Below are 24,446 nucleotides of genomic sequence, written 5' to 3' on the forward strand. Positions count from 1 at the left end.
TTCCAACCTAATTGATTCTGTGATCTTCCAAAATTTTAGCCTGCTAGACGGCAGACAACGAGAGCAGCGCTTCCCTCCCAGACCCTTTTGGCCTCTCCTGCAGAGGCGCTGCCTCTGGGCAGCACTGTGGGCCTGGGGCTTTTCTGAGCGGGGCAGGGGATGGACATCACTGTTTCCCCTCGTCTCTGGGCTCCCAGCAGGACGGTCTGGCGGTCCCCTACCAGAGCCAGCCAGGCCGGAGCACTCCGGGCCCCAGCGCGTCCCTCCGGCCCGCGGGCGGTGCCCATCAGCGGCGGCCGCCCTGCGCATGCGGCCGGCGCTGCCTACAACTCCCGGCTACCTCCGCACAATGAGGGCGGGCTTTTCCTCTTTTTTCTTGGTTTGTTTTTTTTTTTTTTTTTCTTTCCCCTCCCCTCGGAGGGGAAGGATGGGTGGGGAAAGCGAGCGTTCACGAAAGCGAGGCGAGGAGGAATCCCACAATACCAGGCGGGTTGCGAGCCCGGCGCTGCCGCTGTCTCTTTAATGCAAGAGGAAGCGATGCGGAGGGGTGGAAAATGGCAGAGTTGCAGATGTTGCTAGAGGAGGAAATCCCTTCTGGCAAGCGGGCTCTGCTCGAGAGCTACCAGAACCTCACTCGAGTCGCCGACTACTGCGAAAACAACTACATCCAGGTGAGGGGCGGCGGGGCAGCGCACCGGCGGCGCCGCTCGGCGGGGCTCGGCTCTCCGGTGCGGGCGGCGGGGCCGGAGCCGCCCGAGGGGCAGCGGCGCCTGGCTGCCCTCGCCGCGGCTCCCGCCCCGCAGCCGGTCCCTCGGGTTTGCCTTTTCTTTCAACTTTCCCAGCTGAACGGCCAGGCTTCCCTTCCCCCGCTCCAGAGGGGAAGGGAGGGGGTTATTATGTCAGTCCGGCTACGAGGGTGTGTCTTTTTTTTTTTTTTTCGTTTTTTTTTTCCTCCCCCCCTCTGTATTTATTTATCATGAGTCACATCCCGGAGACCTCCCAGGGCTGGGGTGGGGGTGAGGGAGGCGCGAGGGCCCCCGAGCCTCTCCGTGCGGCCGGCTCCGACCCGGTACCCCGGGTTTCCCTACGGCTTCCCGGCGGCGGGGCTCCCTCCGGGGGCCGCGGACGGGCCTCGGGGCGGCGGTCGGTGGCGGTGGCCGGGGCGGATGCGCCGCACGTGGGGCGCGGGTGCCGGGCGGCCCCGCACCGCGCTCCGCCGGGGCCGCCGCCGCAGCGGCGCGGGGAGCGGAAGGGGCCCCGCACACGGGTGACATCACGGAGCTCGGGGACCCGCGCCGGGTCCTCCTCGGCGAGCGGGTCCTGGGGGAGCCGCGGCGCTGCGCGTCCGCAGCGCTGCCGTGAGCGGCGTGCGGGGGCAGGAGGCTGCCCGTGGGCTGGCAGCGCCGTGCGGGCGTGAGGCGGTGTTTCAAAATGGCAATCTGTGCCTCTCGCAGCCTGCCCGGCTCCGACACCCTACAACAGTGATTGCAGACCAGGTCTCTGATGCGGGAAGAGGCTCCATTGGTTGTAGCGTCTCTCTAGCGGTCGGTGTGGATTTTTTTTCCATCCCATAGATTGCCAGTGCTTCTTGGCCTTCTTTTAAGTCTGCTTTTATGAAGCTACTTTAAGCACAATTTACTATTATTATTTTTTCAGGATTTACATCACGTGACTCTAAGTCTCGGTCTTTAGTCATGCTGATCTGGATGCAGAGCCATCCAGAGATGCTGAAACTCAGCTTTTTTTTTTTTTTTCCGTAAAAAATTTGAAGGGGAAAGGCAAATAAAGTTTATTTACTAGACAGCTCGTAGAGTGAACATGTTGAATCTAATACTAGATTACCTGTGATAAGTATTTAATACAGGTTACTAACATCTTCGGTATCCATCATTGCTGGTAAGCTATCATACTGTTTTTGGTAATGGAGCAGCAAATATGGAAGCACATCTTTAATAATACGAACTGATTTTTTTTTATGAGATACTTGAATTAAAACTGCTCTAACAAGCCATATTTAAGTTTTGATTTTTTTGGTATATGAGGTAGTATGAGTTAATGTCTATTTATGCTTCCGAGTTGTTTGCTCCACCCAGAGAAAGCTGCTGATATAAATGCTTCTAAGAGGCGAGGTTCATTTGGTTTTACTCATGGGAAATATGACAAATACATGAGTATGGTAATTGCAGCACAAGTTTTGACGTGTCTCCTGCTCCTGACTTTTCCCTGTGTCAGAAAGGTGCAGAGAATTTTCAGTCACATAATTTTCTTCAGAGTCATGAAACTTGTCTTTTCTTACTTTCATCAAACAAACCAAATAAACACAACACTTGAGCAAATTCCCATCCGGTCATTTGGGGTGGCTTTTCCTTTTCCTTTTTTTTTTTTTTTTAATTTGGTAGCTCATTTTCACCTCAACTATCAAGGTCAGCTGGATATGGGATTGGTGGGGTCTGTTTTATCTTTGCACAGCTGTGTTTACGCCTTTTGAAAGGAATCCGGAATTCTAAAATTCCTAATGCAGTCTTGTCCAGTAGCTTTGGAAAACGTCTATACCTCACTTGTATTTTACATGTATTGTACATTTGCTCAGTAAAAATGATAAATGTATTGCTAAAACTATGTATTTTTTAAAGTGTTTGATGGAGGTGGTTTTTTTTAATCAGCACTTGATGCAAAGCCATCTGCTGTCCAGTTGGACTACTGAACAGATTATACTGCCAGTGCATGTGGTGGGGCCACTGCTGGATTAGGCAATATGACACAGGGCACTGGGTTATGAGATTTGAGTGCATGAGTATTGTGGGGTGGGAAGAGAGAAAAGGAAAGGAAGAGGCTTAACAAACATACAATACAAAATCTATGTGTTTAATGTAATTGAGCATTTTATAAAAAAGACAGACCACAACAGAGAACCTGGCCATGAAGTGAATGTTAAAGTACTTCACTAGCAGCTAGATATTGTAACTTACCTGGTAGCATGTAGCTGGTTCAGTTTAGCCACTTTGAATTTGGAGGGGTTTCTTTTCTTCTGTGGAAAAAAACGAAGTGCTCCATAGTGGTAAAAATTACCATGTGCTGTTACCCACTCTGAATTGTGCCACTGAGGTGAAACAGGTTTGTCAGACTATTCTGAGTGCTGGCACTAACAATTTATAGTGATTATAATAGTAGATAGAATGACTTTCTCAGTGTTTTAGTTTATAGTCTTCACTGACTTAAGCAGGAAAGTAATTTCTGACCCCTAATATTGCTCATTCAAGCTATATGTGTATATATATATAATTTGAAAATACAGGAATATTGTTTTGTCTCTCTTACTAAAGCTGAGAATAATTCTGGTAAAATTTCAGTGATGCTGATTTCTTGAGGAAAACTTGTATTCAATGTCTTTAGAGATTCCTCAGGGGAAAAAAAAAAAAAGAGAGAAATGGGGAGAAGCTCACGTGGCTGGGACTTGCCTGCCTGATGGTGGATGTAGCTGTGTGGAGAGTAAGTATTCTTTTACTGGAGCATTTAGGAAATATGACAGCATTTGGGAATCTCCTGTTGAAAACGGCTGCTCTCAGAAAAGCAGGAAGCAGTTGCTTGCTGAGGCACACTGTGACTACGTCAGAATGCTGGCTGGTAACAGTTTGCCCTCCAGATCATCATGTATTCTGGTTATCTAGGAAGTTTATTTGTTAGGAAGAGAAAAGAATTCAGGAGAAGCAGAGCCATAAGCTTCTAAGGAAGACCTGCAGTGCTAAAAGCAAAGTGCAGTGTGGTGGCAGTCTTGAGGGGGATGGGAGAAAAAGGGAGACAGAAAAAAGTAAAGAAAACCAAATGTAGAAATAGTAACTGAAGAACATTGTGATGTTTTGGTGGTGATTTTGGCTTTGAATAGAAGGAAAAGGGCATTATAAGTACATTGGTGTATTTAATCTCCGACAGTATATAAATCCGTGATGTTTCTGGTTGGAAGCTTCTAGCTTCTATAACAAGCAGGTAGAAAATTAGATCCCTGTTTTAGGTCAGAGGCTTGAACTCTGAATGGTTTTAAGAGCAGGTTTTGAACCTTAAATCTTTAAGGCATATTTTTACCTCCTGGAATCATTTTTCTTATATATAGATGTATTAATTTTGAAAAAAATATTTTCAAAATGTAAGTTCCCATAGTTGATGTCTTCCCCAAATCCTTTTGCCTGCAGGTATATTCTGGGACTAGTCCTATTGATGTGCTTGTAACCAAAAGGCTATCTGAAAATCTGTAGCATAAAGCTGAAGATGCTAGTGAGGAGTTCTAGTGTCCTAGACAGTATTAACTTGATCAGTGCTGCTAAATGCAGAAATAACAAGGAGTTAAAGCATTTGCAGTTGTAGTTATGATTCTTCAGCTGATAACTTCCATAGAAATCTACTAGTAATTTTTCTAGCTGTATTGAGTTATTTTGGTGTTTTAAGGAACTTATTTACAATAACTAGCTTATGAAGCATTAGAATGACACAAGAAATCAGCTTGTGCAGTGTTACTCCACTGATGACTTCCTTTTGAACAACTTCAGTTGACTGGTGTATCCCAGGGAGGCCTCTCTGTGCTATAAAACACTGCTTACAACTCTCCTGCTGTCTAAATCAAGTGTTCCTTATTACCTTGTTTATACATATGCAGATATACATAGTTTTTGTCAGTCTCAAGCTTCTAAACCACTTGTGAAGATCCGTTTGTAATTTTTGTTTTTAAGCTCAAATATAATTTTAATACGACTGTGAGAATCTCTAAACAAATAGCTTGCATCCTTGTATAAATTCTCATCTTGATAGTCTCAAGTGGGTAGATTTAGCAGCTTTAGAAAAATAAATTGAGAGACCTTTTAAGGAAGTAAGTGCTGTGTTGCCTAAATGTGTGTTTTTGTGTCATGTTACTTCCTTCTGTAGCTTCTGACTGGTATGTGGAAACTGAACGGTGAATTAACAAGCTATTCTGGGTAAAACAGGCAAAAGCACGGACAGATTTCAGTTTAACTGCTATTGCAAAAAAATTCAAATATGTCTCCATTTGGTAGAAAAGTAAATGTGTGGCATTGAGCAGAAGTGTTGCATGCAGAAAGTTTCATAAATATTTGTGTTATCTTCCAAGATGCATAAAGGAACTATTTTTGCTTGATAAGTTGGATGTTCAACACTTCTATAATGTAGATATTTCCTTTCCAACACTAATGAACCTTTTTTTGTGGCTTTTCATTAAACAGTGGTAGCTGGTCAGACACTCAATTTCATTGCCTGGCACATGGAAAGTGGCTTAACTTAGTTCGGTACAAAGAAGTTTACTCAGAATGTCTAATTCAGGAAATGAGCTGCTCTAAAAGGATAAACTTCTTAAATTGTCACTAATACAAATCCTTTATGTGCTGTTAGAACTTGCATGCTTTTATGTTCGTAGGTTAATTAGTTTGAGAGTAAATACAGTAATATTTTTTCTTCCATGAGTTTTCTTGCTAAATTTGGAACATTTAACAAAAAAAGCAAATTAGGTTTGCTTTCTGTAACACCAAATATAGTTCAAAATTAGGGAGCAATGAGATAAAATACAAATGTATCTCTTATGCTTTGTAGGTTTAAATAATATTCTTTTAAAAAAGGTGTTGCATTGTACTTTGAAATAATGTTCTTTTTAAGGTAGTTTAAGCAAATGTTTGCCAGCAGTATAAAAGACACTGGATGTTCTGTATGTGGTTTTGGTTTGTTTTTTTTTTTTAGAATAATAATATTGGTGCAGGTTGGTGGGTTAGGCTTATAGCTCTTCTGTGCCTCGTGTAGGTCTCCTGTGCAAGTGTCTTTGTGTTTTGGAAAATAAAGCTTTAACTCATAGGCAGCAATAAGACTGTAGCTCAATTTCACTGAATCAGCAAGTGATTACACTGAATTTAAAGAAGATGAATCCCAGGGTGTTGTATGTCTGATTTGTGTCCAGAGAAGGTAGATTATATGAGATGAGCTTTTCCAAATTTGAAATGTTTCCATTAATTTCGGTATATTTGGTTTGAGATACCAGAAAGATGTTGTCTGCTATTCCTGCTCCATTTTTCTTAAGTGCTACCTTAATCAGGTGCAGTAAAGTGGATTGGGATAAGCTTTTACAGGTGTGAACTGTTTCTTGCACAAGGGAAGTGCTCTCCACCCCCTTCTGTTTGGGCATCATTGGAAGGAAGAAGCTTGCAGGGTGTCTGCAGTCAGTGTATGCCGAGTGTGATCCTTGCTCCCTGTGCTGCTCTTGCTTTGCACAGTCCTATGGAATTGTTGGAAGGAAGAAAGAAGTGTGATTAAGTGGGGCAACAATCTAATACTTCCCCTGGTTCTCTGGGAGGTTGTTACAGTAAGTAGCTCTTCTGGTAAAGAGAAAATAGATGAGCCATGGGAAGGTCTCATGAAGTGGAGAATGAAGGCAATTATAATGAAAGTAAGAGTACAGGAGTAGGCTGAGTACAAGAAGGAAGTGTTCTACTTCTGAGGGCAAAGTTCCTGTTAGTATCTAATCTAAGTTTAACAGAAGAAAAAAGCCTGAACTCTGAAACAAAAGAACCGATGCAACTTCCCAGTATCTTTGTTTGGCATTTTGAAGTGTCTTCATTTTACAAAAGCATAAGTGGAGGCATGGAATTTGTAACTGGCTCATGGAAGGTCATATAGGGACATCTTGTCAGATTTGGGAACAGAACCTGATTGTGTGGACTTGCAGTGCTGTTCCCCCTGCCACCCCACCCCTTTCCAGACTGCCTCTGTTATACTGCAACCCAGCAAAAAGTGAGTATCCACAGAAACACAGAGACAGTATGCACAGAGGCAGTGTAATGACTCTTTCAGGAAAATATGCACCTGAAACCATCATTGAATTCATTAGCAGCAATTACTTGTTAAGAATTTAACGTATCACCTCTCATAAGAGCCTTGAGATTCTAATTTTTTTGCTTTGCCAACGTCAGGAGTTACATAAGGCTCACAGCACTGTTTGTCTGTGTGTTGGTGGGTCTTGGCAGAGGCTCGAGAAGATGCTGCTCTATTTCTCATTGGTGAAAGCAGTCTGTGTTTGACATTTCTGGTGACCGAAATCTTGCTTAGCTACAGAACGGTGGGGTGGCAGCTGTGTGGACAAAGTCAGTCCTGGCATAGCAAGGCAGCCTTGAGGGATAAGGGGATATCTTGCTCTCTCTGCTTGTCTTCAGTCCTTATTTAGTGACTTGGAGTCTAAAGGAGTGTAGTGTGGTTTTTATTGTTGCACGGTAGGAAATTGCTTGTGGGACGCTGCTTACTCAGTGTCCAGGCTTGTTCATAACTACCTGAGCATTCTTGCTCTCTTTAGCATCTGTGTTCCCTAGTGTGGTGTTCCTTTGATGCTGTTCTCCCACCCCAGTCCCAAATCTGAGCACTGGTGACAGAGGCGGTTGGGCTTGGTCAGAGTGATCCTCACTCCTCTGATCCATATGTAAAGGGAAGTAACTGCAGAATTTGAAATGGTAGATACCGTGCCTCAGTCTGGTTCCTCCCTTTTCCTGACAGACTTGGTGTCTGCTGTGGGTTGCAGAAATAGCCCTTTGCACCTCAAAACTTGCAGAGAGCCCTTGAGAGCCAAGACCAGGGTGCTGTGGAGAATAGGTCTCAGTGTGCTCCTGAAGACAGCTCTGAGTAAGATGGCACTGCAGGTGCCTTTCCTCCTGCACCCCCAGCCTGTCAGTGTGTCCTGATGGTGCTGAAGGTAGGCTCAGTCAAGTGTTTCATCAGCTTACTGCCAGGTATTGAAATAGAATATACAGCATTTCTACCAGGTGGGCTCTTGAAAGAATCAATTTTGTAGGCAGCAGATGAACACAGAACTCTAAAATCTTCCTCCTGATTTTAGAGGGAATGCGTTACTTTCCGTGGGTTAATTAATAAGAGTGTAGATGCCACCTTTTCTTGAGACTGTGCTAATAGTGTTGCTCATTACTTATGCAAGCCCTTAATGCTGTTAACAGGAGCCCTGCATGCTTGCTTTGCAGAATGTATATTTGTTACTATGATGCCGATAGTTCAGAAGAAAAGGAAAGGTGGGGAGTCCTGATTGAGACTTTCAACTTGGAGTGAAGCATAAGTATAGCATTTTCTGGTGCAACTTTTAAAATTCAGCAGTTTGCATTGACATGAGTTGGAATTCGTAGGTAACCTGCTGGCTGAGCTAAAGATGCAGGTTAGTTTAACTCTGAAAAAGACTACTTAAAAGGGGACTTTATTTTTAATAATATTCTTGTCAAAGGTTCCAGATCAAATAGGTTTAGAAAACAAGCTTCTCGCATAATTAAAAATATGTGCTGGGGTTCTGCAAACTGAAAAAGTATCTGAAAATCAAAACTTCCCTTCATTTCAGCCTCCCCTATGATAAAGCCTCTTCATAACCTCCAGAGATGATGTATCTTCTGAAAGAACAGTAAAGGTGTCACTTATACAATGAGATTGCATCTTTCTCATGTTTCTTATAGCAGATATATTTGTGACAGTGTCATCCCTCCCTCTCTGAGCCCAAAATAATTAATTCTGTATGCTCCTTATACAGCAGAAGTTAAAGTGCAAGCACGCTGCTTCATGTGCAAGAAAGCTCTGATACTGTAGTGATGTATAATTAAAGAACTCATGAGGAAGAGACTCTGCATCCCTGTCCTAACCTTATTGTAACCTCAAAGACAAATAGGAATAAAATATGGTACCATTCCTACTTTTGTTAAGAGCAGGAAGACCTCTCAGAACTCACACAGAGGAGCCTTACTAAAACAAATGTTGGTTTGACATCCTTAGAGCTGAACGTAATGTTCTTACTGGGTGGTCTTAAAGTTATAAATAGTTCCAAGAAAAAAAATGTTTGTTTACCACTTGAAGCATAACAATTCTTCGAAAAGAATTGAAGTAGCTCTTGAAAGTAGAATTGAAAGTAGCTCTGTTGGCTACTTTCACACCAGTTTCACATGAGAATACTTTTTATAAGCTATGCCTTATCAGGCAAGTGTGGGGTTTTTTGTGGCTCTTTTTTTTTTGCATGGATAATCTTTTACCAGATGCATATCTTCACTTTCATTTTCTGATCTCCTTGTTGTACTTTGGGGTCAGCAAATCTGCCAAGCAGTATTTGTCCTGCAGCAATCATTGTCAGCTGTGCATCTTATTTAACTTTGTTGTAGCAGGTGTGCTACAAGTTAATACTTGAGCTGTGGTCCTCATGCAATAGTTCTGCGTTTTCTGAAGCCCATGATAAGAAAACATCTGCATAAAAAAAAAAATAGGCAAGAGAAGAACAAAGTGTCCAGGCAGGTGCATCAGATTACTGCATGAACATCTAAGTAGCTGCAGAATGCCATGCCATGGCTTGTTTTTTCACATACCTAGTAATGTTGTTTGCTCTTTTGTCACTAAATATTACTAGTGATGTTTCTCTCTTTCCATGTGCTTCTCCTAGGCTGGGATCTTCATGTGAATTTGCTGATTTCTCTCTCCCTGCTCAAGTCTTGTGCTTGCTGCAGATTGCTTATTAGACCTTTTGTCTCACTTTCATTTTGTTGACTTTCTCATTTCAGATCTGATCTGAAAGCCTATTCTCCCTTGCCTATTTATTTTAATTAATCTCTTTCTGTTATTTAACTGCATTTTTTACTGCCTTGCAACTTATATTATGTAGCTATTTTTCATTATGCCTTTCTGACAAACAGTTTCTACTAGCATGGTTTTGTTAGCAATTTGGAATCTGCAGCTACCAAAGACATTTATACGCATTTCTTTTTAAAATTATCTTTGTTGGCACAGAGTTGAGACTAAAGCCTTATCTCTGCAGTAGTTTCTAACTATGTAAGGAAGCCATGATGACCAGGGTACAGAGGAAATGGAATGCAGCTGGAAAGACAATGTGGAATGGAACTGACATGATTCTCCCTATTAGTAAAATTCTTATGAGACCTCTTATATTTATATGCAGCCAGACCTTTCCTTTATGAGAAACCTGTCTTCTTCAGGAAACTGGTCCTTTTGTTACCCTTTTGAGTCTAAGGAGTAAAATGGTCATAATGAAACTCCTCTGCTCGGAGGGCTTTGGTTCTCTTAACAGCGAAGGAAAGTGAACGTGGCAGGAGGAATGGTGTTCTCTTAATATGTTTGTGTGTCCACAAAGCAGAGATGGACCTGATCCTTAAAGGGTTTTATAAAATATGGTTGTAACCTGCAAGGTTTCCACTGAGAAGCCTCGTGGCAGGTGGCTTGGATGGTGTTTCAGTCAAGGTCCAGAGAGTATCAGGCTAACAAGTAGAGATAGAGTGGATCAACGCAGTTACGTTGGCAAGATCTTTGAGACCTGGCTGGGGATCGTTCAGCTTTTGCTTGGCTGTCTGACTTGCAGGATTTCTGAATCTCTGGGAGGAGCTATTGTTTCTATGATGCAAACTCCTGGCTTTAGCTGCATTTGATAAAATATGCGTCTGGTTTGGAAGTGCGTGGCTCTACAAGGGCTCTCTTCAAATACCGTGGGTGTGTTTCCTGCTGCAGCACACCATATGTTCTCCCAGCACTGAAATGATGTGGTTGCCACAGTAGTCCTGGGATTTGGCTTAAATGGCAACAGATTTTTAATCTAATTTCTAAGGTGTCTTTAACTTTGAATGTTAGAGAAATAGTTGTTGCCATAGATGTATTTGGAGCTTGGGCTCCAAATACCACAAGGCAGCTTACTTTGTATGAAATTTTGTATCTCTTCAGAAGTGACTGTCATTTCTAAATGTGTATTTCATTCTTCTTTATCAGTCTGTCCTTTAACAGTGGAGAATGATAACAGTCAGTGGAAAGCTTTCTAGCACACATTCCCTCTTTGAAAACCTACTGTCCATCAACAGAAACTGTAAAATCAGCTCTTAGTACTCTGCAGTGAATGAATATTGACTGTTCAGAGACTGAGGGAGATACTTTTGTAATTATGAGAGAAGCTTGTTTACTGGGGATAGAAGCCAAGTATGCAGGCGTATGGTACCTGTTGATTTTTGCTTCTCTGCTGGAGAGAGAAGTTGCTGGTTTTGGTCCTGAATGTCATATGTATGGAGTATTTAAATGTGTTCCTTGGGCATGGAAGGAACTTTAAGAGTAGATAATCTATGTTGGATAACTTTCTGCCTTGCTGATAGAAAATGGGAATGGTTTGAAGGATTGTTGAAAAGCAGTTTGAGGGTCTTGAGAAACTCCCAAATTTCTGGTGGGAATAAGAGCACGGGAAGAGTGGGGAAGAGAGCATGTGACTTCCTTCATTGTGTTCAGCCGCTCTCTCTTGCTAACTGTGGTGCTGAGAAGGACGATATGAAAAGCAAATACTGTTACTATTTGTTTCCTGCCTACAGCAGAGAGAAATAGCTTTACTTTTTCCCCAGATTGCTGTAAGGGCTTACTGCAGCAGCAGTGGGCGTGGGGGAGTATGAACTGGAACAGGTACTTTTACTGGCTGCATAACATCCCACGAGGCCTGGGGGAATGAATGTGGGGAATACTGTGAGTCATACTTGTCAGTCTCATAAAGCAGGAGGCTTTTTAAAATTGGCCTTGGAGGGGAAGAGGTGTTTAATGGAGCAGTTGTGCAGGAGTTATGCAAATAGAGAACATAAATAATGAGCAAAGGTACTCATTTAAGCTCCTTGCCTCCTCAGAAAATGACTAAATGCAAACAACCATTGTGAAAGTTAAGAAAAATGCATCATCATTTAAGTATAAAGAGTGCAAAAATGTGGCGATCCATTATGATAAGAAAATTCTCTTTTTGTGAATAGCAAAATTAATTTCTCTAGTTGTTGAACAGAAAGCATGTTTGTTGTCTGTCTGTTTGGATTTTTGTGCTTGAAAATTTGCAGTTTCCTTTGAAAAACAACAAGGCAGGAAGCTGAAAAGCAGTTCCCTAACCCAAGAGCTCGTGGGGAGGGGAGGTGGTAAAAAGACCAGTCTCCAGTTCTGCTTTGGACATATCTTCAGTGTTTAGGCTGGTTTTGGTCCTGAATGTCATTTCTTTTTGTAGAAAAAGTTTTTTCTTCTCTGTCCCCCTATCCAGGATTTAATTTACATGTAAATACTGTGTATTCTTCAGTAAAACCAAGAGCATGTACAGCTGCATTTTTTTTTTCTTTACTGACACAGCCACTTCTTGCTGTTTTAAATTAGAGTTTTGAACAGGGCTTATGAAATGTAAGTGTTCCAGTCCTGGACTTACACTGTGTGAGTGTCTGCAAGTATCATAGTGAGAATCTTAGCTCTGATAGTGAGCCTTAAGCAGACTTAATGGGCATAAAATTTTCTTGGCAGAAGTAGTAACTTCTGCCTCTTGCAGTGTAGAGAGGCCATCCCAAGCTTTGAAGCAGTTGGAAATGACAGATCCACCATCCCACATGCTGCTCCAGTGCTGTGCATGTCCTCACGTGGCCTCTCTCCTGTGCTTTAGCCCAGCTTCCTCCAGGCTGTACAGGTGCAGAGGTAGTGGCAGTGTGGATATGGGTGGATACACAGCTGTGGTGATATGTTCCTCTTGTCAGGGGACTGTTTCACTGAGCACAGCTCCTCTGCAGCTGTAATAAGGCCACTGAAGCTGATGACAGAGGAGATGGCAAGGTGTCCTGATGGCCCTATGACAAGTGCTGAAAGAGAATAGTTCAGGTTTTGTTTTACTGCTGGCAGGGGGGGAGACAAGAGTGATGTGGATATGCTATTCTTATGCATCTGGTTGTATGGAAATGCAACTCTACTGTCACCTGTATGACTCTGCACCTCCTGCATATGCTTAAATCTGCCCTCTACGTTGTACATGAAGGGGAAGCTATCTTTAAAATAATGTGAAGGTGCATCTTAAAACCACCAGTGCAACTTCAACACTGATGAGGAAACTTTCCTGTAATTGTGTCTGCAAGAGGCATTGCAGCTGTATTTCTAGGGAAAGCTACTCACTTGAACTACTGCTGTACTAGCTAATAGCACAGCAATTGTCTCACCAAGGACTGTGTTTAGAAAAGCCAAACAAAGCAATTCCCTCACTCCTGAACTTGATGCTGTATTTCCTATTAAAGAATTTGCTTGCTTTCTTCTGTTGGTTTCTGTAAGTTAGGTTTTACCTAATACTGGATGTAGATATTACCATATTTATTTAGTTCTGGTTATCTATTCTTCTGTTCACTTTTTTGATGGAGAAAGATACGACTTGCCAAATTGACTCGCCCTTCCTACTGCCTCTCCTCCTTTCTCCTGAGCCATCTGTTTTGCTCTGTTGTGTGTGGTTTTTAGAGGAGATAAATTTCTACTTGTTGCAATTTAAATAACCCACTATGTAAGTGAGCTTCTGTGTGTAAGGTTTTGGAATGTTGCTGCTAACTGTAGGATAAAATTTTAACATAATAAAAATAATTATGTAAACAGAAGCTGGCTGTAGTGTGCTTACAGCCACTATCGAATAAAAATCATACCAGCAGGTTCAGGAGTGCATCAAAGTCTGAGTAGTATTTGTTTATGTGATCAGATAGAAACAGAAACTAGGTTGATTTTTTTCCAATTACATGCAAATTCTTATAAAAACAATCATTCCTTGTATTGCAGTCCATTACTTTATTGCCATGAGATGACGGTATAAGCTGTGTCCTATGTGAGAATATGCCTTGTGCTGGGAAATAAGCTGCTACAAAACTGTGGGAATCCACTAGTTTCTGGTCTAAGTACACTGCTAAGTACGGTGAGATATGTGATGATTTTCTGCTGGACTGAGTATATTCATCTTCAAGACACTAAATAGTCAGCAGTGAAGTGATACAAAGCATGAGTAGAGAATTTGATCCTATAATGGCCATTGTTTTCTTTGTTTTAAAAATACTGTGGTGTTTGGGAACTGCCTGAACTGTAAAATCTGGGCAGCAGCTGTGTGTCTAAAGTGACTCCCTTAAACATGAGAACTGTTCCTGAATTAGGAACACGTGCAATCCAGAAACTTGCTGATTGTCTCAAAGCCAGTGGAACTCATGGCTCTACGTTTTGTTGCCTTGAGATTCTCCCTGGAGCTGGACAGGCCTGCTAATGACTTTCTGTGCTCTCCTTTCCCACTTCCCTCACTGCTTTGTTGTCCTGCAACATCTCACATCTCCATGGGGAGGAACCTGTTGCAATGCAGAGTGTAGCTTTGAGCCTCCTTGTTTTTGGGCCAATCCTTTAGTGGATGCTGATGTTCAATGTGTTAGAATGTCTTTGATAATAATGTGTGATACCAGGACATGCTGTGATGAGACTGTAATTTGATCCTTTTGCTAAATCTCGTTGTTTTAACCTTTCTTGCTCAATGCTATCCAGTATGATTCCAGGCCTGCATATAAGGTAGGGAGGACTAGAGAGTGAGAATCTGGGCCAAAAAAAAAAAAAAAAAAGGTATTTGAAGCATACCTGTGAAGCCATCAAATTTTAGCAGGTTACTTGTCTTCAGATAAAGATTTGCTGTATTCTGGGTTTAGACCCTCAGTTTGATTTGTCAGAACAGAAATAAAAGACTTCATGTCAGCAGTCACCAGTCCTTGAGAGTACAGTGAAGAGTAAAGCAAAATCCATAGCAGCAAACATTGTTTCAGTCATAATGAAACTTTTACACACAGAGTGAACTGAGGAGCTGTGCCCCAAAGCAGGTGGCTGAGCTATCTGGATTCAAAGGCTTGCATGATATTAAAGTCTGTCAAGTTCTGATTTTTCTCTCCATTTGGAGAAACTTGAGTTTGGTTCTATGTTGCTGCCACTATATCACAGAGAGGATATTGAAGTAACTAATAAATACTGAAGTGTTTTCTTCTTATTCTCACCAAGAAAAAAAAGAGGGAAAAATAAGTCTCTGATGTATCAAGGAGCATGTCTTGCTAGATGAGCTAATGTTTGAGGATGGGTACCATCACTTAAGAAAGTAAACAGAAAGCCATTTTAATTTCAAGCCCTATTACAAAAATAAAATCAATATTTGAGAGACATTCTATTTGTTTCTCTATGCACTGTAAGTTCTCTAATTTGCTGTTATCTGCTGTCTGGTGTGCCAAAATAATCATATGCTCCAAAGCCTTGGGTTGCTTTTTTGGTGTTGAAGGAAGAAGACTGCTATGGAAGTGCCAAGGATTTCTTTTCTGTCTGACAGTCCAAGGGTGGCATTAGAATCACAGAATTATAGAATTATTTAGATTGGAGAAGGACTTTAAGGCCATCAAGTCCAGTCATTAACCCAGCATTGCCAAGTCCATTAGCAAACCATGTCCTAGGTGCCACATCTGCACATCATTTAAATGCATCTAGGGATGATGAATCAAACGCTGTGGAGCTCTGGCTGATATCTCTGATGTCAGAGCCTGCTTTATGTCTGCTCTGAAGAAAGTTGTGTTTGATGTCATAAGACAAATCAGACACTGCAAGAAAGTTCAAGGTGTAGTTTTGGAGCAACTGTATGTGCAGCTATTGGGCTGTGCTTTACAGGAAGGAAATAATATGGTTTCTGTACTGAAGCTTATATTGTCTAAATCATGTAAAACACAGAATGTAAGACTTGGACCAAATTTCTTACCCTTGCTGTGTGTGCAGCCTTGAAGCCTTACTAATTGAGTGTACAAGGGTTGTGTGAAAATGACACATGGGCATGTCTGCTCCTGTCACTTGAGTTCAGTGTGGCATGCAGTTATGGTTGTATAGACAGACTGTGACAACTGACAGTAACAATGTATTCTGCCAACATAGTTACTGAAATGTCTCTTTGATTTGATTTGGCAGAAGAACTGAAAATTACATTTTCAACAGTATTTTTATATATTGTATATAAATAATATATATATATATAAGTTTTTAATAAGAGGAGTGGCTTAGTCCAGAGCCAATGAACCTTATTTGTTGCACTGGGCAGAAAATGCTACTAACAGAGCAGCTGGCATGTACCTTCCCAGGCTCCATCTGTCAGAGTCTGCATTGCTTTATAAATCACATTCCTACTGGAGAGATTTATTTCTTGCTATAATGTTTGCAGCCTGGATTAAAATGGAATTCCTCAGTTGTTGTTTTTAAAATTTATTTATTGTTTAAGTGTGTGTGTATATATATATGAATATGTCCCTTAAACTTTCTATTAGAATTAACTTCTCCCCTTAATAAAGAAGCTTTTCTCCCTCTACCTTCCTCAAAAAAGAGGATAATTTAAAAAATGGAGACTCTTCTATTTATAGTTAATCAACAGAATGGAAAACAACTTTCTTTCGAGTAAAAGAAAATCAGGGACACAGTGAGATCGACTAAATTTTGTCTCAGCCCATAGAAATGCTAATTTGCTATCAAGGCTATTCAGGACTGGTCAGGGGAATATTATTGATGGAAATGAAGGATTTGCTTCTAGCTGATTGTCTCCTGCATACAGGATTTGGGGGAAGGGCTTGTCTGAAACAGAGTTTGGGAATTACAGGCACTGCTGGTTACACTGCTGTAGGTGTTTGTTAAACAGTAATTTGGTGTGAGTCTTGACCCTTGAGATAGAGAAGCTGACTAGTCAATGTTTTTTGTCAAGATAGTGTTTCTAAAAAGAAACAGACTGAAATCTTGTCTGTGGACTGCAGTGTAGTGGTGGTGGTGATCATCTCATCTTCTGGTGCCTTGAATGAATTCCAGCTTTATTGTGCAAGGTCTTTACCTGGGGAGAAGAGATTTCAAGTTCTTCCAGTTTCTCTGCGTTTTGTATAGCTGAGTTACTTCATCTTATCTGGAGAAACTCAACAGACAAGGCATTATTTCATACCAGTGGGTTTTTCTGTCTTAGATGCTGGAAGGAAATTCCCTGGAGTTGAATGGTAGATGCTAGCTTTGCTGTGTTTATTGAGGATTTCTGCCTTAGTAGATGCAAAGAATTACTGTTTACTGAATGAACTTGAAAGAATTTTAATTGTGCTGGTTTTGGGGTTTCCATAGTGAGAGGTGTCTTGGGTGTCTTGCTCTTAATGGTTAGGCATCCTTCTGTACCTTACGTGGCTTTCAGATTCCTCCATACTCCTGGAACAATTAGTTACTTAATTGATTGAGAGCTTTGATATTTCTAATTTGACACTACTTCTCACTATGTGAAGAGAGAAGTGTGCTGAATAGTCTATTCTATTTCTTGTTTTCACTGTCAGTGAAGGATTGACTGCCAGCCCCCTGGAGAGGCCTTGGACAGGAGGTGGACATGTTCAGTGACTGCAATATGTTGCTATTAATATCTTGCAGGCTGTGGGGTAATTAAAATCTTGAGCTTTTACTTGCATAAATGACACAAATTCAGGAATGGTGGAAAACTACAACAACATGACAAGTTGTGATAAAAATCACTTTAGTAAAACCCTTGAACATTTTTGTATTGCATGAACTTTAGTACTGATCTCTGTGATGCAGAATTTTACTTGAGATTTGCCAGTGGTCTGGAATGTGTGTGGCTTTTGGCTCTAGTGCTGCTTCGTATGGAGGCTGGGTTGGTCCTGTCATTTTAACAGGCTGTACTTGGACTAAGTCCCTTCCTGTTCTTTGTCCCCACAAAGCTTGCTTTTTAAATTTCCCACAGTTGTTTTTACTGATGATAATAATGATATGAATGGCAGAGCAAGGGGTTTCAGTAACAAGAATATGGATAGTGATCTGCTTAAGTTGATCAGAGACATAAGGTGAAGTGTACTGGTGACTCTCTACAGCCTTATCTGGTGCTGTGGGAGGGTGTCTCTTGTCCTAATACGTTGGACAAGGGTTGAGTTTGAACTTCTGAGCTAACCCTTCTGATGGCTTGCTTCACTTTTTAGTGGGGGAATTGGGCTGCTGATCAGTGAAGAACAGTTCAAGTTGTAGGCAGGTAAATTCCAGGCCAGATATAACTCTGTGGATATTGCCATGTACTCAGCACATCATCCATCCCCTTGAAGTATTGCCTAGCCTAATGCATTGCAGAGAGAATTTCTTCAGTGGAATTGCTGTATGGAACAAGTACTGTAAACCTGTTGCAGGAGACAATTGACATACTGATTGATACTGCTATTTCTAACCTGCATGGCATATGTAATGTAAAGCAATTTAAAGCAACCTCTTTTGTAAATTTTGAAACCTTAGTTTCCCATGCCACTTTGGAATGCTGTATCATATATCCCTTAAGGCTGTATCTGTGGTGATAAAAACCCTGAAAGCTCCCTGCTGAGTACCTGCTACTAATAACCACAGTCTGTGTAATCTTCTTAGATGGCTTCCAGGTAGGTGTTTGGCTCCTGAAGGTTCTTTAGAGTATAGAAACTTGTGGCACTTGCTGCTGTGACTTGTCAGTGTTTCTATTTCCTTTAATGTATAACTGATACTCTGATGTAATAACCATCCATAACAGCCAAAAAGTCTACTGTGGTGCAGTGTGTTTACAAAGCAGTCTGACAAGCTCTATGAAAAACAGATAAGGGAGAACCTGTATCTGTGGGGTACCTACTTATTTCAGTATGTATCTCCTCAGTTATTTGCAGTAATCTTGTGACATGGTATTCAACGTAAATTACATTTAGCTCCTGAGCCAAAAGTCCAGTCTAGTGTATATGGCATATTTAAACCTTTTAGAAACACATTACTACTGCTTAGATGTGAAATACTTGGTCTAAAAACATATATTGTGAATAGTTTAGAGATGTCCAAGCTTTTTGCAATTAGCAGTCAGAAGTAACAAATAAGCCCTCAAGACCAGCTTTGATTTGTTAAAAACTTTATCAGATCAGTGAAGCTGCAGCTTCAGACTCATACATCTGAAGCTCCACATAATGTTACAAGCCATCGCTTTAGGGGAGGTGTGTTCCTGTTTTCTGAATGTGGAAACCACTTTTCAGAAATCCATTCCTTCCATTTTGAAGTGTCCCCAGGTATTTCTCAGGCAGGTTAAAGTACTGATGTTTAGGAGTCTCCAAGCCACTTCCAGAATGTACTTCTTCACCATTCTGTAAAAGTATTTCCTATTGACTTGAAAAATTAGTTGCTGTAGGCTGAAGTTAACATAAGCCCATAAGATAAAAATTTTGTCTGAGTGGTTGATACGGACCTTTGAGCTAGAATGGCAAGACCTTAGTGAAGAAAACAGGACTTGGAAACCTGGACTGGAGTGCTTGTGTTATCAGAAAGCATTTTGTAAATACCAAAGATAGATACATGATGATATGAACAAAAGAGAATACTAATGAATGTATTGATGACTTTGCATAGTTGCATTCTGTGAATGCATTCTGTGATGCATGATAGAGACTGCTGAATTCCTGTGGCAACTGATTGTAGTAATCCTAATTTTATCTTTAATCAACTAATGATAGGTAGAATTCTTTTTCAAAAAGACCAAAGCATAAAACTGAACAATTTTCTTCTGTTTGCTCATGAAACAAATGCAAATGTATTGCAGTGTTGCATTTTAAAGGTGCATAAGCAGTGACAGCAGAGGCAAATAGAACTGAGTATAAAGTTGTTCCTGTAGCTTGATTGCTGAGAGTGATCAAGCCCAGCAACAGAACTCCAAGCATCTGAACAGCTATTGAGCACTCAGTACTTTAGAGCTCTATTTCACTTACTGATTATTGGGCTATTTTAGGGCAGTTCTCTGTTAGTAGTTTATCCTGGATGAGTTTTTCTGTGCTTGAATTTGCACATATTCCAACAGCTTGAAGATGAGAAATGTGGAGCAACCCGTGCCACATACTAAGGAGGCATTTTGATTTGCTTTTGCTAGGCCAGCCAGCTTTGGTGTGATCTGATAAGCTGCTTTCTGACCTTTGTCAAATGGAACCAGTTGTTCTGGTGGAGAATTTATCTTACAGGGAGTTTCAAGCAGAGGATATGGAACTGAAGTTGAAAGAGGGAGAAGAGAGGTTGGACAGCAGGTACTGAGGGGATGGACTGGTGTGTTTGCAGGGGAAAGTTTGACTTCTGAAGATGATTTTTCAGTGTGAGCTGATGAGATTTGTAGAGGGAGCCTGTACATGCTGTGTGCTGTATGAACTGGCACATGGTGGGAATTAGCTGAGAGAGAGGGAGGTGGGAGGGCAGATGGCTTGAACAATGCACACACAGTGTTGTGGGGATGTGCCTGTGTGGGTGGCAGTTTGGAGAGGGGGAAGATGAGACTTGCAAAGATCAGCTGTAGAGTGATGGAGAGGTTCCTCATCATTTGACCTTGACATGTCACTGAACTGAAGACTCAGTAATTAAGCTTCTACTCTGTTTTTATTGTGTCAATTGCTTGGCTGCAGAACCAGTTTTGACTTTACAATAGTATTTATGTAAACTCTTCAAGGAAGAAGTTTAATTTGACAAAAATACATGGTATGCAGTGTGGAGTACCATGCAGTTTTAACTCTCTTTATGTACCTCATGAAATGATATGAGAGGTTTTCTTTCAAAATTTCTTTAGTATTAAATCTAGTTATGTGAAGGCAGTTTCAAACAGCAATTTTGTCATAGTCACATGGCTGTTAGAGGTGAACTGGGGATACAGGTGGGAGTTTACAGGAGGGAAACTTCAAAAGTTATGATGTTCTGTAAAGAATATCCACTTTACTACCAAAGGGGATCAAATTTTTGTTTATATCAAGGACAACTGGTGAAAAAACAATTTCTTTGAAGCTTTTAATACTAGATTGCAAAGTAATTCTGAGCCATTAGGAAAGAAGTCAGATGACAATCTTTGTATTGTGTTGTCTCAAAATTGAGTAGTTAACTCGTGCTTATGTATTACATTGAATGTAAACACGTGTGCTGTCTTCTAGTCTGCTTTCAGTTTTTGCTTAAAAAGAGATGTGAGAGTAACAGTTGAAGAACATTGGAACTCTCTGCTCCATCCTGTTTCTGTCACACAGTTCTTGGCTTCTCCCTCTACCCTCCTGCCTTTGCTGTCTGTGAAGCTTTTAGCTTATATCTTGTGGGTGCCAGCAGTTCGCATTAAAATAATGCAAAGGACTGGATGTCAAGTTAGTTCTAATCTAAACTGTTCATCGGCAAACTGAAATTGCCTGAATTATCTGCAAAGCTTGAAAATGTTCCTGATCTAGTTCTTACAGGACACGAAATGCATTCCACATCTCAACTCTGTTCATTTAATCCTGCTGCCAAAGTAGTAATTTGAGCAAATAACTAAAACGTTTGGTGCTTAGGCAAATGAGAGCAAGACGTTTAATCAACGAATCATTACAGATGAAAAGAAACTTGTTATACACCGAAGTTTTCTTCTTTGACAACACTCAGTAATGGAGTGCTGTGGCTTTGTCACCTCTTGGTGTCTAGACTAATAGTATTTAATTGAAACTTCATAATAAGAAAACTGCTTGAGTAAAGGCTGCAGATCTCCACTTGAGTTTATATGAAGTTACACTAATGTTGACTGCTGCTTTATTGGTTGTATCTAGTTCAGTTAACCTTTTATTTCAGACACCATTGATCTGCTACCTGCATTTTTACCATTTTCCACAGTGGTAGAAGTTCAAGTAAAATTATTGGTTGTTTTCTTTAGGCTGTAGTTCAGTAGGACAATGTTTTTAAAGTCACTGCTAGTTGTGAGTTGAAGTTTAAAATGCCACTTTGGAAAGCCAACTTTCAGAAATTTGTTTCTTGAACCTTTAGTAGTTGTTTTGCAGGTTATGTTTTCTGAAGAAGCAAAGTGACTTTTACTAATTTTTCCTGACAGCTAGAAATGTCAATTCTTTTTTTAGATGAAAGGTAACCTTGTTTGCATTTGGAAATACTAAAAAATGGAGTTTTACATAGTCTGTCCTTAGTGTACCTTAGCTGTTTTGCCTTTTGGCAGCAGATTACGTTGAACCATTCTTGCTGCTTCACATTTTAGAAGGCATCTGTATGTGAATTCCATTTTAAGGATGGCATTAACCAAGTGTCAAGTGTCACCAATAAGTGTCAAACATTGCTAGGAATGTTAGTCATGAATATGACCAAAATTCCTGGATTGGGGGGAACTCACCAGTGTTTAAGTAATATATAAACAAAATGTAGCATAGCATAACATGTTGCAGTATTTAGGTAATGACGCAACTTTTATAATGTATATGAACAGCTTGCCTTCTGGTTTTCTTCTTAAAAATAAGAGACAGGACTGAAAAATGAATGAATGTTTGGAAACTGGGAAACATAGGGCTCAGTTGAATGCTAATGGAGTGTCTTTGTTTCCTTGCTTTGTGCTTAACATTGTAACTCTTGCGTACAATGCGTGTAGAGTGTTATTCAAAGAAATCAACAATAAAAATAGAAGTCTAATTAGAAGGGGCTATTAACATGGACTTTTTCTATTGGTTGCTGAGGTCTACTGTTTGTTCCACAAATAAATAAAATTGGGAAGAAATTAGCACTGAGTCATTGTGTACGCCAAACTTCCTTATGCGGTGCATTTCTATTGCAAGTGGAAGGAAATTCTGGATAGCTGCAGCTTGCAAATTGGGTAACAGATGAAATACATGGCCTCCACTGCCATCTCCTAAGGTGTGATACAGGGAGTACTTCAAAAGAGGTTTTGTGTGTGTGTTTTCATGGTAGAGGTGCTGTTGGTATCTCCCATCCTGTCAGAGAGGAGGAACTTACTTGGGCCATGCAACTCAAGTCATGTGAACATTTCCTCATCTTGGGCAGTAACCTGCCCTCTGACTAGGGAGCTGTCTCTCAGGACAAATGGAGGACTTTACCTTAGCAAGATGGGATTTCAGTGGGAAGGTTACCCTTTCCCTGTTTTTTACCCTTCAGGGGAAAGCATATATTCCCTTCTGATACCTCAAAATAGGTGTCTTCTCAGTCAGTGATGAACTTTCTCAACTGTCAAGGAAAGTTTATTAAGCTTTTGTGTGAGGAGGGATAATTTCACAAGTACTCCTGTATGCAGGAGGCCTCTGTGCATGCCATCCTGATGCTCTGCTCATCCTTCTTCTGGTCTGTGGGAGTAGTAGCCAGCATAGCTGGAGGGTGGGCTTTGTAGATGGCATGTGGAATAGGGGACACCCGACTGTGGGAAAATATTTTTCTGTCTTAATTAGCCGGGGCTGCATGAACCTCATAAGAAATGGCAAAAGGAGCATTTCAGTGGTCATGGGGATTTGGAGGCTTTTTGAGAAATGAGGGATTGAACAGGCTTTAAAAAATCAACTCCAACAAATCATGGTAATGTTGTTTTTCCTACTGAATGAATTGTTTCTTGGCATCTAAATTTATTATTGTTAAATATTTTTCAAACACTTTCTCACCTCTGTATGATTGAGATTTTTAAAAATCTCATGCAGATCGAGTACTTTGGCTGCTCAGCCAGACCTTCTTGATTACAGATTCTTCCAAATGCAGGTCGTAATTTTTTGTTCCTGTCCTTTTTCCCCATCCACTTCCTGGCCTAAACCAGATGTCTTGTTGTTTTGCTTTACAGGCTCCAGATAAAAGGAAAGCATTAGAAGAGACCAAAGCCTACACAACTCAGTCTCTAGCCAGTGTTGCTTATCAGATCAATGCACTGGCCAACAATGTATTACAACTGCTGGACATCCAAGCGTCCCAGCTACGGAGGATGGAGTCCTCCATCAACCATATCTCCCAGGTAATCTCTTTTCTTTTTTAATAGAGGACTGACAATGTTGGAGGAGGCATTATTGTATCTCTTATTATTGAGTTGGATAGTTTTTGTTGACTTCTTTATTGTGAGAGAAAATGGTAAGGCTTTTTTCTTTCTAATATTTATGAAACGTGCTTTGTGATAAAGATCATGATCAAAATAAAATAGTTCCTGTGTCAAGAATGCTGGAATTATATTTGATTTAAAGCAGGAATTAATTATTAAGATTTTAAGATCTGAAGCTGTGCTTGAGAAAGGGGTAGAGAGAAGGATTCTGTTTCTGAGAAGGAAATCTAGTTAGAAGTGCCATATGGGAGGTGGTATTTTATTTAACACATGCAGTGAGTTCATTTGTTTTCATAGCCTTGCAGGATATAATTTCATGTGCTGTGTGGAAGGGGAGAGGGGTTCACATGCTGCCACTACCTGCTCAAGCCAAACTCCTTCCCAGCCAAGGCAGTTGAATGAGTGAGCTGACCTGACTTGAACTGTGACTGCAGTATTACTGGAGTTTCTGCATTGAGCACATGGAAATAGATGACAGGAAAGAATAGGTCTATCCCTCTCTGTGGCAGCCTGTGTTTCCCTGGCTGAAGCTTCACCCTGGCTGCTTGCTTCTGTGGGGGGGAAGCATTGTTGCTGCTGCCTGCCTTGTACCTGGTCATTGGCCTGATTGTATGCTAACTCAGCCAAAAGTGTCTGCTGTGTTTAATCTGGAAGTGGCTTGCTGCATAACCAGGTGTGTGCCATCTTAATGCCAGTGCAGGCAGGGACAGGACTCAGTTATTTCACCCTTACATTGCTGTTCTGAAATGGGCTTGAGGGA

At 41.0% G+C, this 24,446-nt stretch overlaps 1 protein-coding gene across 5 annotated transcripts in view; it reads left to right on the forward strand.

Annotated features, from left to right (window-relative positions):
• The first annotated feature begins 402 nt into the window (after positions 1-402).
• The window catches only part of ABI1 (abl interactor 1), a 77,347-nt gene continuing 53,303 nt past the window's right edge, over positions 403-24,446 (forward strand). The window contains exons 1-2 of one of the 5 annotated variants that reach the window (XM_077173794.1): positions 403-671; positions 23,438-23,605. In XM_077173794.1, coding sequence (XP_077029909.1) covers positions 555-671; positions 23,438-23,605 — 285 coding nt within the window. In that variant the 5' untranslated portion in view covers positions 403-554. The remainder of the gene's footprint in view (positions 672-23,437; positions 23,606-24,446) is intronic. The other 4 variants (XM_054654788.2, XM_054654732.2, XM_054654723.2 and 1 more) reach the window with 4 other exon arrangements.

The sequence above is a fragment of the Agelaius phoeniceus genome, chromosome 1 (assembly GCF_051311805.1).
Source record: "Agelaius phoeniceus isolate bAgePho1 chromosome 1, bAgePho1.hap1, whole genome shotgun sequence".
NCBI lineage: Eukaryota > Metazoa > Chordata > Aves > Passeriformes > Icteridae > Agelaius > Agelaius phoeniceus.